This window comes from Neophocaena asiaeorientalis, unplaced genomic scaffold (genome assembly GCF_003031525.2).
Source record: "Neophocaena asiaeorientalis asiaeorientalis breed wild unplaced genomic scaffold, Neophocaena_asiaeorientalis_V1.1 scaffold82, whole genome shotgun sequence".
Lineage (NCBI taxonomy): Eukaryota > Metazoa > Chordata > Mammalia > Artiodactyla > Phocoenidae > Neophocaena > Neophocaena asiaeorientalis.
In genome coordinates this window covers 7,490,101-7,505,988 of record NW_020173068.1, presented here as the reverse complement: position 1 = coordinate 7,505,988, position 15,888 = coordinate 7,490,101, and the positions used below count along the sequence as shown (strand labels likewise).

Here is a 15,888-nt window from a genome sequence, read left to right as displayed (position 1 = left end):
TTCTGTAGGAAAATGTTTAAAGTCCAGTACACCCATACAACGAAATAATGGCCACTGTCAAAATGAGGTAGAGCCACATATCTATGCTGACATGAAATGAGGGCCAAGGTATCTTTAATGAAAAAAGCAAGCTGCATATGATACCAACTGTATAAAAAGATATTTTCTATTAGACATATAAGAAATGTGCAGTTTGGATACGCACAGAAAATATCTGAAAAGTTATAAAAGAGTTTGTTAAAAATAGGTATATCTGCAAGGGAGGGAGGGCTACCAGTGGGAGGGAGGCTTTTCCCCTTAGTATTCTTTTGTATGGATTTTACTGCAATCATACGTCACTTTTATATTGGGGGGGGCGTGTACAAAAACTACAGATTCTAAACTTAGAGCCACTCAATTGGAATGCTGTAAAGCTGGGTCCAATAAATCTGTTTTGGTTTTTTTGGGTTTTTTTGCGGTACGCGGGCCTCTCACTGTTGTGGCCTCTCCTGTTGCAGAGCATAGGCTCCGGACGCGCAGGCTCAGCGGCCATGGCTCACGGGTCCAGCTGCTCCGCGGCATGTGGGATCTTCCCGGACCGGGGCACGAACCCGCGTCCCCTGCATCGGCAGGCGGACTCTCAACCACTGCGCCACCAGGGAAGCCCAAATCTGTACTTTTAACAAGTCATCCAGTGACTCCCAGGCAGCTGAGTTGGCCACTGCTCCAGGTGAGACCTGGGCCAGGTGACACATGGAGGGGAGGAAAGGATCTCATTGACAGGTCTCTCTCAAGTTCTCAGAAATAAGCTTGCCCCCAGAATGAACCATGTATTCAATGGCAGAGAGATATAAGCTTATCTAAAGGACACAGAATGGCCACCAAAGCCAGTGGGACTGGCCAGTAAGACATTATTAACATCCCTAAGGAATCAGCGGCCCTAATAAAACAAGCACTGCCCAGGCAAGAGGACGCTCCCATCTAACAACTGAGCCTGTCCTTTCTTCTTTGTGCCAGGAATACCCACAACCAAGAGCACCAGGCAGAATGAGACCTAGGTTTCCTTTTTACTCTCCAGAAGGGAGGCATTCGATAAACAGTCGTTGAATGAACAAGTCAATCTATCTTAGCCTGAGGCACTTCTAACTCCAGTGCTCTGCTCCAATGCTCAATAAAGAAGGTCTAAGCTAGACAGAGGAGTTTTGATAGCTGTTGGCTTCGTTTTAAATAAATAACTGGCACCTGGCATTAAGCATCATTTACTGCTATCTGATTCAGACCACCCGGCTTTGAGAGATATCCATCCACTGGTGGGTACCTGAGCAGGACTCTGGTGAAGTCACTAAGGTGGAGAGTGCTGCCACGTCCTGCAGCCCACATGGGGAGCCCCTCCTGGGTGACTACTGGCCAGCTGGCCTTCCTCAGGCAGCTCCTTTTAGCTCAATACTTGGGCTCACCAAGTGCACAGCTAGACTGCCTACAGCTAGTCTACAGCTAGTAATCGAGCTGCGTGGGCCAATTCTGTGGCCACCAGATATGCAGCTACCAGCACCTGAAATGTGGTTAGTCTGAACTGAAATGTTCCATAAATGTAAAACACATACTGGATTTTTAAAAAATTTATTTTATTTGTTTATTTTTGGCTGTGTTGGGTCTTTGTTGCTGTGGGTGGGCTTTCTCTAGTTGTGGTGAGCAGGGGCTACTCTTCGCTGCAGTGCGTGGGCTTCTCATTGTGGTGGCTTCCCTTGTGGAGCAGGGGCTCTAGGCACATGGCCTACAGTAGTTGTGGCATGCGGGCTCAGTAGTTGTGGCTCACGGGTCCTAGAGCACAGGCTCAGTAGTTGTGGCGCACGGGCTTAGTTGCTCTGCAGCATGTGGGATCTTCCCGGGCCAGGGCTTGAACCCCTGTCCCCTGCATTGGCAGGTGGATTCTTAACCACTGTACTACCAGGGAAGTTCCACATACTGGATTTTAAAGGCTTAATACAAGAAAAAGAATACATAATAGCTTATTAAATAGTAATTTCTATGCTGATTACATGCTGAAATAATAGTATTTTGGATATTTTGAGTTAACAAAATTTATTAAAAGAAATTTCAGGGACTTCCCTGGTGGTCCAGTAGTAAAGAATCCACCTGCCAATGCAGGGGACGTGGGTTCGTTCCCTGGTTGGGGAACTAAGATCCCACATGCTGTGGGGCAACTAAGCCCACACGCCACAACCAGAGAGCCCATGTACTGCAACCACTGAGCCTGCGAGCTCCAGAGTCCACACACCACAACTAAAGAGAAGGCTGTGTGCCACAACGAAGATCCTGTGTGCTACAACTAAGACCCAACTCAGCCAAATAAATAAATATTAAAAAAGAAAAAAAGAAAGAAGTTTCACCTGTTTCTTTTTACATTTTAAAATGTGGCTAGAAGAAAAAGTTACAGGCTGACTCACATTATATTTCTAATGGATAATGCAGCACATATGACTAAGAAACTGCCACTTGACACATTATGTCTTCACAGCCTGGCTAAGAACTGACCTCTCACAGGGTCAGAGATCACCTTAGTCTGCATGGCCCTGACCTGCTGTCTGAAACCCAACTCTGTACTCCCTTGGGAACACTGTCAGATGTCCCAGGAGTTCCATATACCATCTAATGCCTGTGTATTTTAACAGAGAAGTTCAAGCCAAAAAATATATAGTGATGTTACAATTTCAGGTAAAACGAAGCTGGGAAGCTTGTAGAATTTACTGGAAACTCATTAATTATTCTGAAACTCCCAAGGAACATGTAATTCTTCAATTTCTGTAAGTTTTAGAATAAAACGTGAACATGAGATTTTATGGTAACCCTTACTACCACCACTGTAGTTTCTATGTAAAATAAACAGTGTTGTTAGAAAATATCTTCGGTTGCAATTATGACAAAATTGGACCCAGAAGGAGAATCCCACATCACCTCTTAGTTCTTCTGTCCTGTTAGCAGGGATGGGATGACTGCACCCATGCTGTTCTGAGCACTGGTTCTCCTGCTGGCTTCTAACAGAGCTCCCTTTCCTTGATTGTTCCCACTCCATACCAAGAGTACCAAGACCTTCAGAGGCTAAGTGACTTTGTCAAGGGTCAACTTGAGCAGCAAGAGGTGGAGGTAAGAATAAGAGTCAGGCATTTCTACTTCCTCCAAGAAGGCTGCAACTCCACAAGGCAATTCCTGAGGATCGCTTGTCATTTTCAATTTAGAGGGATTCAACTGGACCAGACCAACCTAACACCCGCTTTCTGTGTCAGCCCTTCGTGGTACAGATACAACCCAGAACCAAAATGCTTACTTGGGGAACTGGCCGAGACCCGCTTCCTGGTCAGGCTCTCCTGGCTGGCCTTGTCTGAAGCTGAAGAGCCCCTCGTCTGGACATGCCTCTTTCCTGAGTTCTCCTCTGGCTCTGGTGGCTTCTCCATTCCGTGGAAATACTTCATGTGATAGTGCAACAGTTTGGCTTTGCGGAAAAATTTTAAACAATCCACAACCTTGCACCTAAACTTGTGATCTAGGTCGACAGCTGGTGCTTTAGATGTCACAAAATCATCTGTTTTCTTACAAGTATTTGTTACTGAAAAAAAAAAAAACACAAAGATCCCTCATGCTTATTCGAACTATTACAATACATGCGTTAACACAACACATGGCAACAGAGAGTGAGAGCGCAGCATGCATATGTAGACGGAGACATCAATGACTACTGCTGTTTGAAAGAATGGTGTAACTTCAGGGTAAATAACAGAGACTCAACTGTGATTCATCTTTTGAAAGAAGAGATCAACTTTTTTTTTTCTTTTTTAAAGCAGCCACACAAGTTCTCAGGGTTTCAGAAGAACAAGGGAAAATCCTAAAAAAAAAAAAAAAATCAGGGATCCAACCTAACACTTGTTATTCATAGGTTGAACCAGATTCAGACTTTCTACCATCCCGATACCTTTGTGTAGACAAGACTAGAGAATATTCTGGTGGGATCTCTTTATGAAACTGAAAGGATCTTACAATGGTTTTCGCACAAGGAGAGTAACTATTACAAAGCTTTTAGTATTGCGCTTTTGAGATTTCACTACCGTGTACTCTGATCAAGAAGATTCAGAAAAGAGGAGGAAAAAAAGACAACCAACTGAATGGAGCTGGAAGGCATGTGGAAAACTTGGAGAACTCAATGATCAAATTCAAAGAGACAAAAAAAAGTCTGACACCCTCTCCCCAAACCAAATAAACTGAAGGCAATGGTCTGTCATGAATCAATGACAAAAAGTAATGCTGTCACAAGGAATTCATGAGTGTTAGAAACTCAGTTTATTGAAGACTCCCTTCACAATGCCCTCACCCTAATGAGAGCAATCACCATAAACTCAAATCACTCCTACTCTACAGATTAAGTCACCCAGGAATATCCTGAATGGACAGAACTTTCTTGACTGAATCAAATTTTTCCTAAATGCAATGACACAATTTCCATTAGAAGTGAATAGCATGCTGAACTTCTGGTAAATATTATGATTATTTTTTCAAGTACCATTCCATAATCAGAAGGAATTAAAAAAAATTATTAAGCTCAATCTGAATCATCCTCTACATTTCAAAATCAGCACTAGGGTATGATTATAAAACTGGTAGGCTTGGGACTTCTCTGGTGGCACAGTGGTTAAGAACCCACCTGCCAATGCAGGGGACGTGGGTTCCAGCCCTGGTCTGGGAAGATCCCACATACCGCAGAGCAACTAAGTCTGTGTGCCACAACTACTGAGCCTGTGCTCTAGAGACAATGAGCCACAACTACTGAGCCCCACACGCCTAGAGCCCATGCTCCACAACAGGAGAAGCCACTGCAATGAGAAGGCTGCACACCACAACGAAGAGTAGCCTCCACTCGCTGCAGTGAGAGAAAGCCTGCATGCAGCAACGAAGATCCAACGCAGCCATACATACATACATACATACATACATACATAAAACTGGTAGGCTTGATAATCTGACGGATTCTGTTACATAGGCATTTAAACAAGTAACAAATTATATACACATACACATCCCAAAGCATAATGCCTTAAATCACTTTCTATCCATGACAAGAGACATAACAAAGAGGTTCAAATCAGATACAGTTAAGAAAAAGTAACATGAAATGAAATGGAATACATACTTCTCACGCAAATAGTTGTACAGGAAAAACAAAAAAGTCAGTGAAGAAATTCAAAATTCAAACCTCCAATACATCCTAAAATTCTTCCTTAAAATACGAACAGTTTCTGTGGAACTTCCTCCCCTTCGGTCTATTAAGTTGAACCATACGAATTTGCCGTTTTTGTAGATTAGATATTGGCCATTTCATATGGTCGAACCTAACAGTTCCCTTTCCATCTGACACTGTTTCAAAAAATCACTGCAGAAAACTCCACTTACCACTGTGTGAAGAAAGCTAAGGTCCGAGGAGGTCAGAGAGCATCAACCCTGCCTACTATCACCTGAAGACCTCAGCAGTCAAGTTCAGCTACAGTAAACTCAGCCATCCTTTGGCTTGTGTTTGAAGCCCTGTTTGTGATCAACTTATTTATAATAGAAAAGAAGAATGCCAAAATACAAATACCTTTGAATTAAAAAAAAAAGTTAAAAATGAGAACTTTGAACCAATTCCATGAAGAATTGCCACTCTTTCTATTGAAAACCTTTGCACCCTTGTGTACACACACGGGCCATTTGCATAAGGCAAAGACAGGGTGGTGGTTAAAAGTGTGGGCTCTGCAGCTGGACAGCCTGGTTCAAATCCTAGCTCCTCTAATTACTCCTCCTGCCTCCTCAGTTTCCTCATGTGCAGAGTGGAGATAGTAATAACAGTAACTACTTCACTGAGGTGTAAGAATTAAATGAATTATGTGCAAATATTCTAGAAAAACATCTGGCACATAATAAGTGTTCGATAAATATCAGCTCTTATTACTATATAGTTATCATTTTGTTCAATATCCTGGGATAAACTAGAATGGAAAAGAATATTTAGGCGTCGGGAAGCGCCGAGAAAAAGGCCTGTGGGCCACCGGGGGACTCCTATCTTCATGGAGTTAAAGTCTTCCCGTCTGAGAAGCAGGCACCCAATCCCGCGCAGGCCCAGCACGTGGACGCCGTAACTGTGCATTTCGGCTTCCCTCCTGCACCCGAGGAGCCCCTGGCCCTGGAAGGGGCCGGGGCGGGCACACTTGCCGACTCCGGGTGTCATCTCTGCCCAGACTGAGGGGGCACGGGGCCCCCAGGAGAGGGCGCCCGGCTCGGCCTGTCGAGTGCCGGGCAGGCTTCTTAGAGAAGAAACCTTCGAGCTGAGGCCTGAGGGATGAGTAGTAGTTCTTATGCCCCAGGGAGTGACGTGGGGTGGGAGAACCTAAGTCTCGGATTTTAGGAGGTTGTACGCCACCACACTGAGCTCAGAGGAGTTTGCACCTGCCTTATTGTTGTAGTGACCCTATTGTTAATGGGCTGGAGACTTTAAAGACGTTTCAAGTGTATCCAGGGTGCTGACAAGACAATGAAGACATCTGGATTTGAGAGTATGGCCCCGCGTGTGTAGCAGTCACCTTGACTGGGTGTGTAGGGGGCGGGGATAGGGGGATGACCCTGTGGCCACCATCCTGGCAGGAAGGGTGGGGTCCTGGAGGCTGAGATATCTTGCCTGGCTGGAGAGGAATATCCTGGTAGGAAGCGAATCCCCAGAGTTTGAGATGGGAAGAGAGAGGGCAGAGTCAAGGACAACACTAGTGCCAAGATTAGGTGCCTGGGCTGTAGCTTGAGGGGTTCTGTCAATGAGACTTAGCCTGAGACTACATTGGGTCTTTGTTTTCAGATAATAGTTTTCCTTTTAATAAAGACCAGTAGAAGTTTAAAGAAAGAATATTTAGAAAAGAATGTATATATATTATTTCAAATATAAAATAATCTTGATAAACAGGCTTATGTCATTTATGGAATGTGGCAAGAGACAGATACTGGGTTGGCCAAAAGTTTCGTTCTGTTTTTTCTGTAAGATGGCTCTAGTTGCACTTGTCTTTAACTTCATACGAAACAATTTTGCTAGATTGTATGTGACAGCTGTCATATCAGCATGCATTAAACAAAAAACCTTAACAAAACTGATGAACTTTTGTGTAGCCATTTTTAATACTGAAGATGGAAAAAAAAGCAACATTTTCAGCATATTATGCTTTATTATTTCAAGAAGGGTAAAAACTCAACTAAAACGCAAAAGAAGATTTGTACAGTGTATGGAGAAGGTGTTGTGACTGATCGAACGTGTCAAAAGTGGTTTGCGCGGGGCTTCCCTGGTGGCGCAGTGGTTGAGAGTCCACCTGCCGATGCAGAAGACACGGGTTTGTGCCCCGGTCCGGGAAGATCCCACATGCCATGGAGCAGCTAGGACCATGAGCCATGGCCGCTGAGCCTGCGCGTCCGGAGTCTGTGCTCCGCAACGGGAGAGGCCACAACAGTGAGAGGCCCGCATACCGCAAAAAAAAAAAAGTGGTTTGCGAAGTTTCATGCTAGAGATTTCTCGCTATATGATGCTCCACGGTAAGGCAAACCAGTTGAAATGAGGTTGACAATGATCAAATCTAGACATTAATTGAGAACAATCAATGTTATACCACGAGGGAGATAGCCGAGATACTCAAAAGATCCAAATCAAGCGCTGGAAATCATTTGCACCAGCTTGGTTATGTTCATCGCTTTGATGTTTGGGTTCCACATAAGTTAAGCAAAAAATACCTTCTTGACAGTATTTCTGCATGCGATTCTCTACTTAAATATAATGGAAACATTTTGTTTTTAAAACAAATTGTGATGGGCAATGAAAAGTGGATACTGTACAACAGCAGCCCCCAACCTTTTTGGCACCAGGGACTGGATTCGTGGAAGACAATTTTTCCACAGACCTGGGGTGGGGGGTGGGGGGTGGGGGGTGATGGTTCAGGCAGTAATGGGGGCAGCAGAGAAAGCTTTGCTCGCTTGCCCGCCACTCACCTCCTGATGTGTGGTCCAGTTCCTAACAGGCCTCGGACCAGTACCAGTCTGCGGCCCGGGTTTCAGGCAGACATGGGGGCAGCAGATAAAGCTTTGCTCGCTTGCCCGCCACTCACCTCCTGATGTGTGGTCCAGTTCCTAACAGGCCTCGGACCAGTACCAGTCTGCGGCCCGGGAATTGGGGCCCCCTACTATACAATAATGGGGAACAGAAGAGACCATGGGGCAAGCAAAATGAACCACCACCAACCACACCAAAGGCCGGTCTTCATCCAAAGAAGGTGATGTGTATATGGTGGGATTGGAAAGGAGTCCTCTATTATGAGTTCCCGCTGGAAAACCAAACGATTAACTACAACAAGTACTGCCCCCAATTAGACAAACTGAAAGCAGCACTCAACGAAAAGCATCCAGAATTAGTCAACAAAAAATGCATAATCTTCCATCAGGATAATGCAAGATCACCTGTTTCTTTGATGACCAGGCAAAAACTTACAGCTTGGCTGGGAAGTTCTGATTCATCCACCATATTCATCAGACACTGCACCTTCGGATTTCCATTATGGTCTTTACAAAATTCTCTTAATGGAAAAATTCCCTGGAAGACTGTAAAAGGCACCTGGAACAGTTCTTTGCTCAAAAAGATAAAAAGTTTGGGGAAGATGGAATTATGAAGTTGCCTGAAAAGTGGCAGAAGGTAGTGGAACATAAGGGTGAGTATGTTGTTCAATAAAGTTCTTGGTGAAAATGAAAAATGTGTCTTTTATTTTTGCTTAAAAACGAAAGGCACTTTTTTGCCAACCCAATATTATAATTATCAACCAGAGTGAAACATTCCTTTGACCAGCCCTCATAAGCTCTGGCTGGGAGACACATCACTCTGTAAGCATTCAGTTTTGTCTACATCCTACTAGAAATGTGAAATCCAAAACCAACCACAAGATTCCTGGCATGGCCATTCAGTGGGATTACTACCCCCACCTTTCAGGACATCTTACTTTCACTAATTCAGCCTCACCAAAATTTTTTAAAATATTATATTACGTGGTGCTGGACAGTACACCAAGCTTGATCCACCAAAATCCTGAACTTTGTCCTGTTTGCCTTTTTAAAACACAAGTGCATTTCCATTTCCCCCAAAAGTTTTATCAAATTATACACTGGAAGTTACATTTAACCCTAATAAACTCCATCTTATTATTTTAGTCCAAGAATTTTATAACTCGTTTCTGTAATCCTATGTATTCTTAGGTCTTTACCCAAGCTGTTGATAAAGATCCAGTAGGACAGAGCTGAGGACAGCCTTCAGAACAAGCTTCAGGCTGACACCAATCAATTAATGTACATTCTGGGTAGAGTTACCTGAACTAACTGAACTGCACCTGTGCAGATTACCAATGCACTCATGTATCTATTTCCTCCTTGTCCGTAGATAGATTTTAAAAGTGATATGGTCAAACTATCTGCTGAAATAAAGATATACCTAGTCTGACAGTGCTATACTAGACCCTCAAAATTCATACGGTGAAACCTAATTCCCAATGTGATGGTATTTGGAGGTGGAGCTTTTGGGAAGTGATTAGGTCATAAAGGCAGTGCTCTCATGAATAAGACTAGCGCCCTTATAAAAGAGACCTCAGAATTCTCCCTTGCCCCGTTCCTCCATGTGAGGTTACTGTGAGAATATAGCTGTTTATGAACTAGGAAGCTGGCCCTCACCAGACACTCAATCTGCTGGCACCTTGTTCTTGAACTTCCCAGACTCCAGAACTGTGAGAAATACATTTCTGTTGTTTATAAGCCACCCAGTCTATATGGTATTCTGTTACAGCAGCCCAAATGGATTAAGACAGATAGTCCACCAATCCAGTAAGCCTCTCAAAAGGAAATACGTTTAGTTTCGCAGGATAAAAACTCTTCACCCCCAAAAGCAAAACCCTTGATTCCTCACAGATAAGCAGAAAGTGGAAACAGCTGGTCCTCCAAAGGTAAACAAGCTTGGCACTCAGGTGGCCACCTGCCTCAGAGGTGGTACTAGGATCAAAGAGGCTCAGGTAAACAGATAAACTCCCCAAGAGAAAAGACACTACCTGGTGTCACTGTCATGAAGCCCCTGGCCAAACGAAGAGCTCTTTTCAAGATGGCAACGTTAATAAGGCAAAATGAGTTGCTGGTTTTTGTCTGAAGGAATAAGAAAGGCTTGAGAATTATGAATCTTCAACCACGGAAGTTCAGGAAGTAATAAGATTCCCCCCATAAACTCAACTCAGTGAAGTATATATATAACTCATTGATATGCAAGCCCTGCTGATTATAAGCCAGTAAATATAACCTACCTTGCAATGTGGAGAAAACACAAGCATCAGGGTGAGACAAGCAGCAAAGAGGGTATAAATTAATTGTGGATAATGGCCTGTGACAAAATCTGATAAATTACACAATTAACTGTAACTTCAGGGACTTCCATGGTGGTCGGGTCCAGTGGTAAACAGTCCATCTTCCAGTGCAGGGAGCACTGGTTCAATCCCTGGTCAGGGAACTAAGATCCCACATGCCGCAGGGCAATTAAGCTTGCGCACCTCAACGAGAGAGCCCGTGTGCCGCAAACTACAGAGCCCACGTGCCCTGGAGCCTGCATGCTGCAACTAGAGAGAAGCCTGCGCACTGCAACAAAGACCTGGCACAGCAAAAAATAAGGAAAATAAATAAATAACATAAATATTTAAAAAAGAAAATAAAACTATAACTTCAGACTCACAAATGAAGAAGTAGATCAAACACCCCAAGACTTAAGTGACTGCTCCTTTTTTCATGAAGGTCTTGCAAGCTGAACCCAACAAATTCTTTAGAGATATGAAAAATTGCATTTTCCAGACTTCACAATTTTATCCTAATTTTCCCATATGGCAGCCAAATAAGCCCTCTGTATGCACAATGAAACCTGCCAGTTCAGCCAGCGCAGGTCTCTGGCACACCTCTCCCACATGCAAACCAAGCCCTGTTCAGCCTTCAAAGGCCACCTACATGTACGATGCTTTTTCCTTGGTCTCTGAGCAAAAAACACTCTATCCTGCCTTCTCTGAATTCCCATAAGTACTCCATGGAAAATAAATCTTGTAGTATCTGTCCCTTTCTACTTGTATTACAGTTAGTTCTGTTCATTCCTTATTCTAAAATATTGAAATGAGGAATGTGCTCCATTCTTTACTCCTACAGTACTCATCTCAGTGTACTACTTCAAACAAGAGAGCTAGCCTCTCCAAGACAGTTTCCTTATCATTAAATGGGAATAAAAATACTTATTTCACAAGGCTCCCACATGATTCCACGAGGTATTAGAAGGGAAAGCCTATTACTAACTGCAATAGGTTACTTGAACATTAGCCATCATCTGGGTTGGCACTGACCTCACAGTTGTTTGCTTCCAACAAAGTTATGCATAATCCCAGCCAGGGATCCATGTACCAGGGCACGACCTGACAAAATTTAACATCTAATTGCCCCACTTTATTAATCAAGCACTGAGGTGTTAGCAGTAATTAATAAAAGCACAACAGGAACAGCAAAATGATGCAACCAGTAAAAATGTTTTACTTTTTTTTTTTTTTTTTTGCGGTACGCGGGCCTCTCACTGTTGTGGCCCCTCCCGTTGCGGAGCACAGGCTCCGGACGCGCAGGGTCAGCGGCCATGGCTCACGGGCCCAGCCGCTCTGCGGCATGTGGGATCTTCCCAGACCGGGGCACGAACCCGTGTCCCCTGCATCGGCAGGCGGACTCTCAACCGCTGCGCCACCAGGGAAGCCCTGTTTTAAATTTTAAAAGGAAGAATTTTAAAACAGAATATGCATAGCATAACTATGCTAAAGAAAACCCTCAAAACAAAGTTTCAGCAAAAAATTATATATAAGAATAACATAAAATAGTGTATTTTTTGTTTAGAATAGTAAGAATATAAACAATGGTACCCATTTTGCATTTGAGATTCCAAGGTAAAAAAAATTGATTTTTTTCCTATTCTTCCATGTTATAATACCCATATTATTTCACAGTAGAAAGAATACAATTATGTTATATATTATATTACACTCCTCCCCAGCATGGTGTTCCTGTGACAAAAGAAATATGGTGATGGAAGCACGGTCAAGCAACCAGGAGAAATGGTTGCCAAAAGGGCCTGCTGCGCCACAGTCTACAAAAATCCCACATCTCACACGCAGTGTCTATTTCCCAATGGGAGGACAGTTCATTGGAACATACGTCACTGATGGCACCAGCTAAATTACATCATCCACTCTAGGGATACTATGGTCCTTTGTCAACATGAGAGCAGTTACTAGGTGACAAAGGGCAGGAAATATGTAAATAAAATCCTCCAGGGAGTGGGATTTCCCTGGTAGTCCAGTGGTTAAGACTCAGTGCTACCAATGCAGGGGGCCCAGATTCAATCCCTGGTCAGGGAACTAGATCTCACATGCCACAACCAAAGATCCCACATGCCACAACTAAAGACCCAGCACAGCCAAATAAATTAAAAAAAAAAAAAAAATCCTCCAGGGAGCCTGGTTCAAAAGCCAGGGGTAATCAAATTATCCTTGGGATAGAGGGTAAACTACTGACACCAATTTACTTTTGTTTTAGAAAGTAGTATGGAAATCAGTATTTGCAAGTAGTTATGGGTATTACCATTTAAATGCTGTGCTCTTCCTCATGTTGAGGATTTTTGTATGGAAGAATTGAGGCAAAGCATAGAGTTCTATCCTAGGCTCCCAGGCTCAAAATCCCAAGTCACCCTCTGCTCTTGCCTCTCCCAAATTACTACTATACCTTGGTATATGAGGGGCAAAATGGTCCACAGAATTTGCATTTGTTTTTAATAATGGCATAACTCTAAGGAATGTTCTCTTTTTTTTTCTTTTTTTTGGGGGGGGAAGGGTAGAAACAGACTATAAAATGTCTCTTAATAATCCTGCCTCCTGGTATTCATGCCCATGTGTAATCCCCTCTCCTTGAGTGTGGGCAGGACCTATAACTTGCCTCTAATAGAACAGGCAAAGGTGACAGCATGTCACTTTCATAATTATGTTATGTAAGATTGTAACACCCATCATACTAGCAGGCACTCTCCCTTGCGGGCTAGATGCAACAAGCTGCTATGCTGTGACCTACTCTATCGAGAAGCCCATGTGGCAAGGAACTGAGAGCGCCCACTAAAAAACTGTAGCTCTCGGGACTTCCCTGGTGATGCGGTGGTTAAGAATCTGCCTGCCAATGCAGGAGACACGGGTTCGAGCCCTGATCCAGGAAGATCCCACATGCTGTGGAGCAACTAAGCCCGTGTACCACAACTACTGAGCCTGTGCTCTAGAGCACGCGAGCTGCAACTACTGAAGCCCGCACACCTAGAGCCCGTGCTCCGCAACAAGAGAAGCCACCACAAAGAGGAGCCCAGGCACTGCAAGGAAGAGTAGCCCCCGCTCACTGCAACTAGAGAAAGCCTGCACGCAGCAACGAAGACCCAACATAGCCATAAATAAACAGAAAGAAAAGAAAGAAAGAAGAGAGGGAGGGAGGGAGGGAGGGAGGAAGAAGGAGTATTTAAAAAAATAATAAAACTGTACCTCTCAGTCTGACAGCCTGCAAGGAACTGAATGCTGCCAACAGCCATGTGAGCCTGGAAGCAGACCCTTCCCCAGTAGATTTTTCAGATGAGAACACAGCCCTGGCCAGCCCCTTGATTTCAGCCTTGCAGAGAACCCTGTTAAGCTGTGCCTAGACTCCTCAACCCACAGAAACTGTGAGAAAATAAATATGTTGTTTTAAGCTACTATATTGGTAGTAATATTGTCACACAGCAATAGATAACACAGAGTAGGATCAGAAGCTCTCTTGTTTTCTATTTGCTGGGGCAATGCTTTATACTTTCCCTTTTATGATAAGCATATATCACCTTTATAATAAAAAAGGTTTTTAAACTATGTTTTCTGAAACTTGGCTTAGAAATAATGCCCTATATAACCCCCCCTTTTATTAAATTTATTTATTTTTGGCTGTGTTGGGTCTTCATTGCTGCACGTGGGCTTTCTCTAGTTGCAGCAAGCGGGGGCTACTCTTTGTTGTGGCGCACGGGCTTCTCATTGCGGTGGCTTCTCTTGTTGTGGAGCACGGGCTTTAGGCATGCGGGCTTCAGTAGTTGTTTTGTATACCCACTGCCAGTACCTCAAAACCTCACAGCTGAATTGACTATGATGATGGTATTCACACTGGCTGGCAATACTCAGTTTGGAATTCTAAGCCCATGTCAATCTAAGCACCATCTTGCTTTCCAAACTCATCTCCCATTAATTAATCCACAATGAGCCCTCAGCAGCTACTCCAGCCAATTGCTGGCCCCAGCATCTGCTTTATGCTCTCATAGCTTGCACCACTGCTCAGGCTGTGCCCGCTCCCTGCCATTCCTCACTGCCTCAGCCAAGTCTTTACTTCCACTCAGAACCAGCTCACTCCGAATGCAGGAAGGCATCCAGATGGCCCTGGCTCTCAGGAACCACGTGCTATCAACTCCTGGCACAAATGACTATCTACTGCACCCCACCTTTAGCACTGCGGATCTGCTCCTGGATCTGCTGTTTGTCACTTCTCCAGACAGAGAATAAGGATCATCGTCTTGTGTTTCCTCAGCAGTGACCCCTAATACAGTTGGTATTCTTGTCAACAAAGACACCACATTACCCCAGTACTTTAATACTTTTTGACATGTACTTGAAATTCTATAACGAATAAAACTTTTTTCAGGTCTGTGAAGGAACAACTTTCTCAGCTGCAAAGCAACAAAAAGCAACCAAAGAGAAATGTTAAACAGATTTAAATATTCAGTTAGTCCAGTCAAATGTTTAGAATAAAAAAATAACAAAATGGGGCTTCCCTGGTGGTGCAGTGGTTGAGTCCGCCTGCCGATGCAGGGGACACGGATTCGTGCCCCAGTCCAGGAAGATCCCACATGCCGTGGAGCAGCTAGGCCCGTGAGCCACGGCCGCTGCGCCTGAGCGTCCAGAGCCTGTGCTCCGCAACGGGAGAGGCCACAACAGTGAGAGACCCGCGTACCGCAAAAAAAAATAAAATAGAAAAAAATAACAAAATGTCCATAAACAGAGGAACAGTTAAATAATTTATGGAAAGCCTGTACTATGTAATCCTAATTATTCATTTAAAAGAATGAAGTAGCTCTGTACTTACTGATACTGATGGATAATCTCAAGATACACTGTTAAATGAAAACAGGAAGTTGCCCAGTACATACTGTATGACCCCATGCATGGTTACAGAGGGGGAAAACATTATTATGAAAATGCATAGAGGGACTTCCCTGGTGGCACAGTGGATAAGGATCCACCTGCCAATGCAGGGGACGTGGGTTCGAGCCCTGGTCCGGGAAGATCCCACATGGCACAGAGCAACTAAGCATGGAATCTGGTTGAACATATACAGGAATTTTTTCTATTATTTTTGCAATTTTTTAATAAGTCTTAAATTATTTCAAAATAAAAACGTCTTTAAAATACATCTAAAAAATACTTTGAGGTCACAGAATAGCTAAGTGTGAGGAAAGCAACCCTGCCAAGGCTATCCACACTCAACCCTCACAAAAATCACTGAGCATTTATTCCACAAGATGGCAGAGCTGCCTCAAATGCAAAAGCCGCTCCATATGTAGCTAACGCCCCTCTTCCGCTCGAGACTAGATAGTGTTGCCTTCCCAGCTCTTCCTCCTGCTGCCCAAGAGCCTCCTTCACACTAATCTCTCAGATCATGACTCCACCCCAAGTTAGAAATTCCAAGACTGGCACCAGCTCAGGACAGCAACCTCTAAAC

The 15,888-nt window shown here is 43.8% G+C and overlaps 1 protein-coding gene across 4 annotated transcripts in view; it reads right to left on the bottom strand.

Annotated features, from left to right (window-relative positions):
• The window catches only part of PHF20 (PHD finger protein 20), a 130,259-nt gene that overhangs the window by 39,988 nt on the left and 74,383 nt on the right, over positions 1 to 15,888 (bottom strand). For all 4 annotated transcript variants that reach the window (XM_024742905.1, XM_024742904.1, XM_024742906.1 and 1 more), the window contains one exon: positions 3,305 to 3,583. In XM_024742905.1, the coding sequence (XP_024598673.1) occupies positions 3,305 to 3,583 (279 nt within the window). The remainder of the gene's footprint in view (positions 1 to 3,304; positions 3,584 to 15,888) is intronic.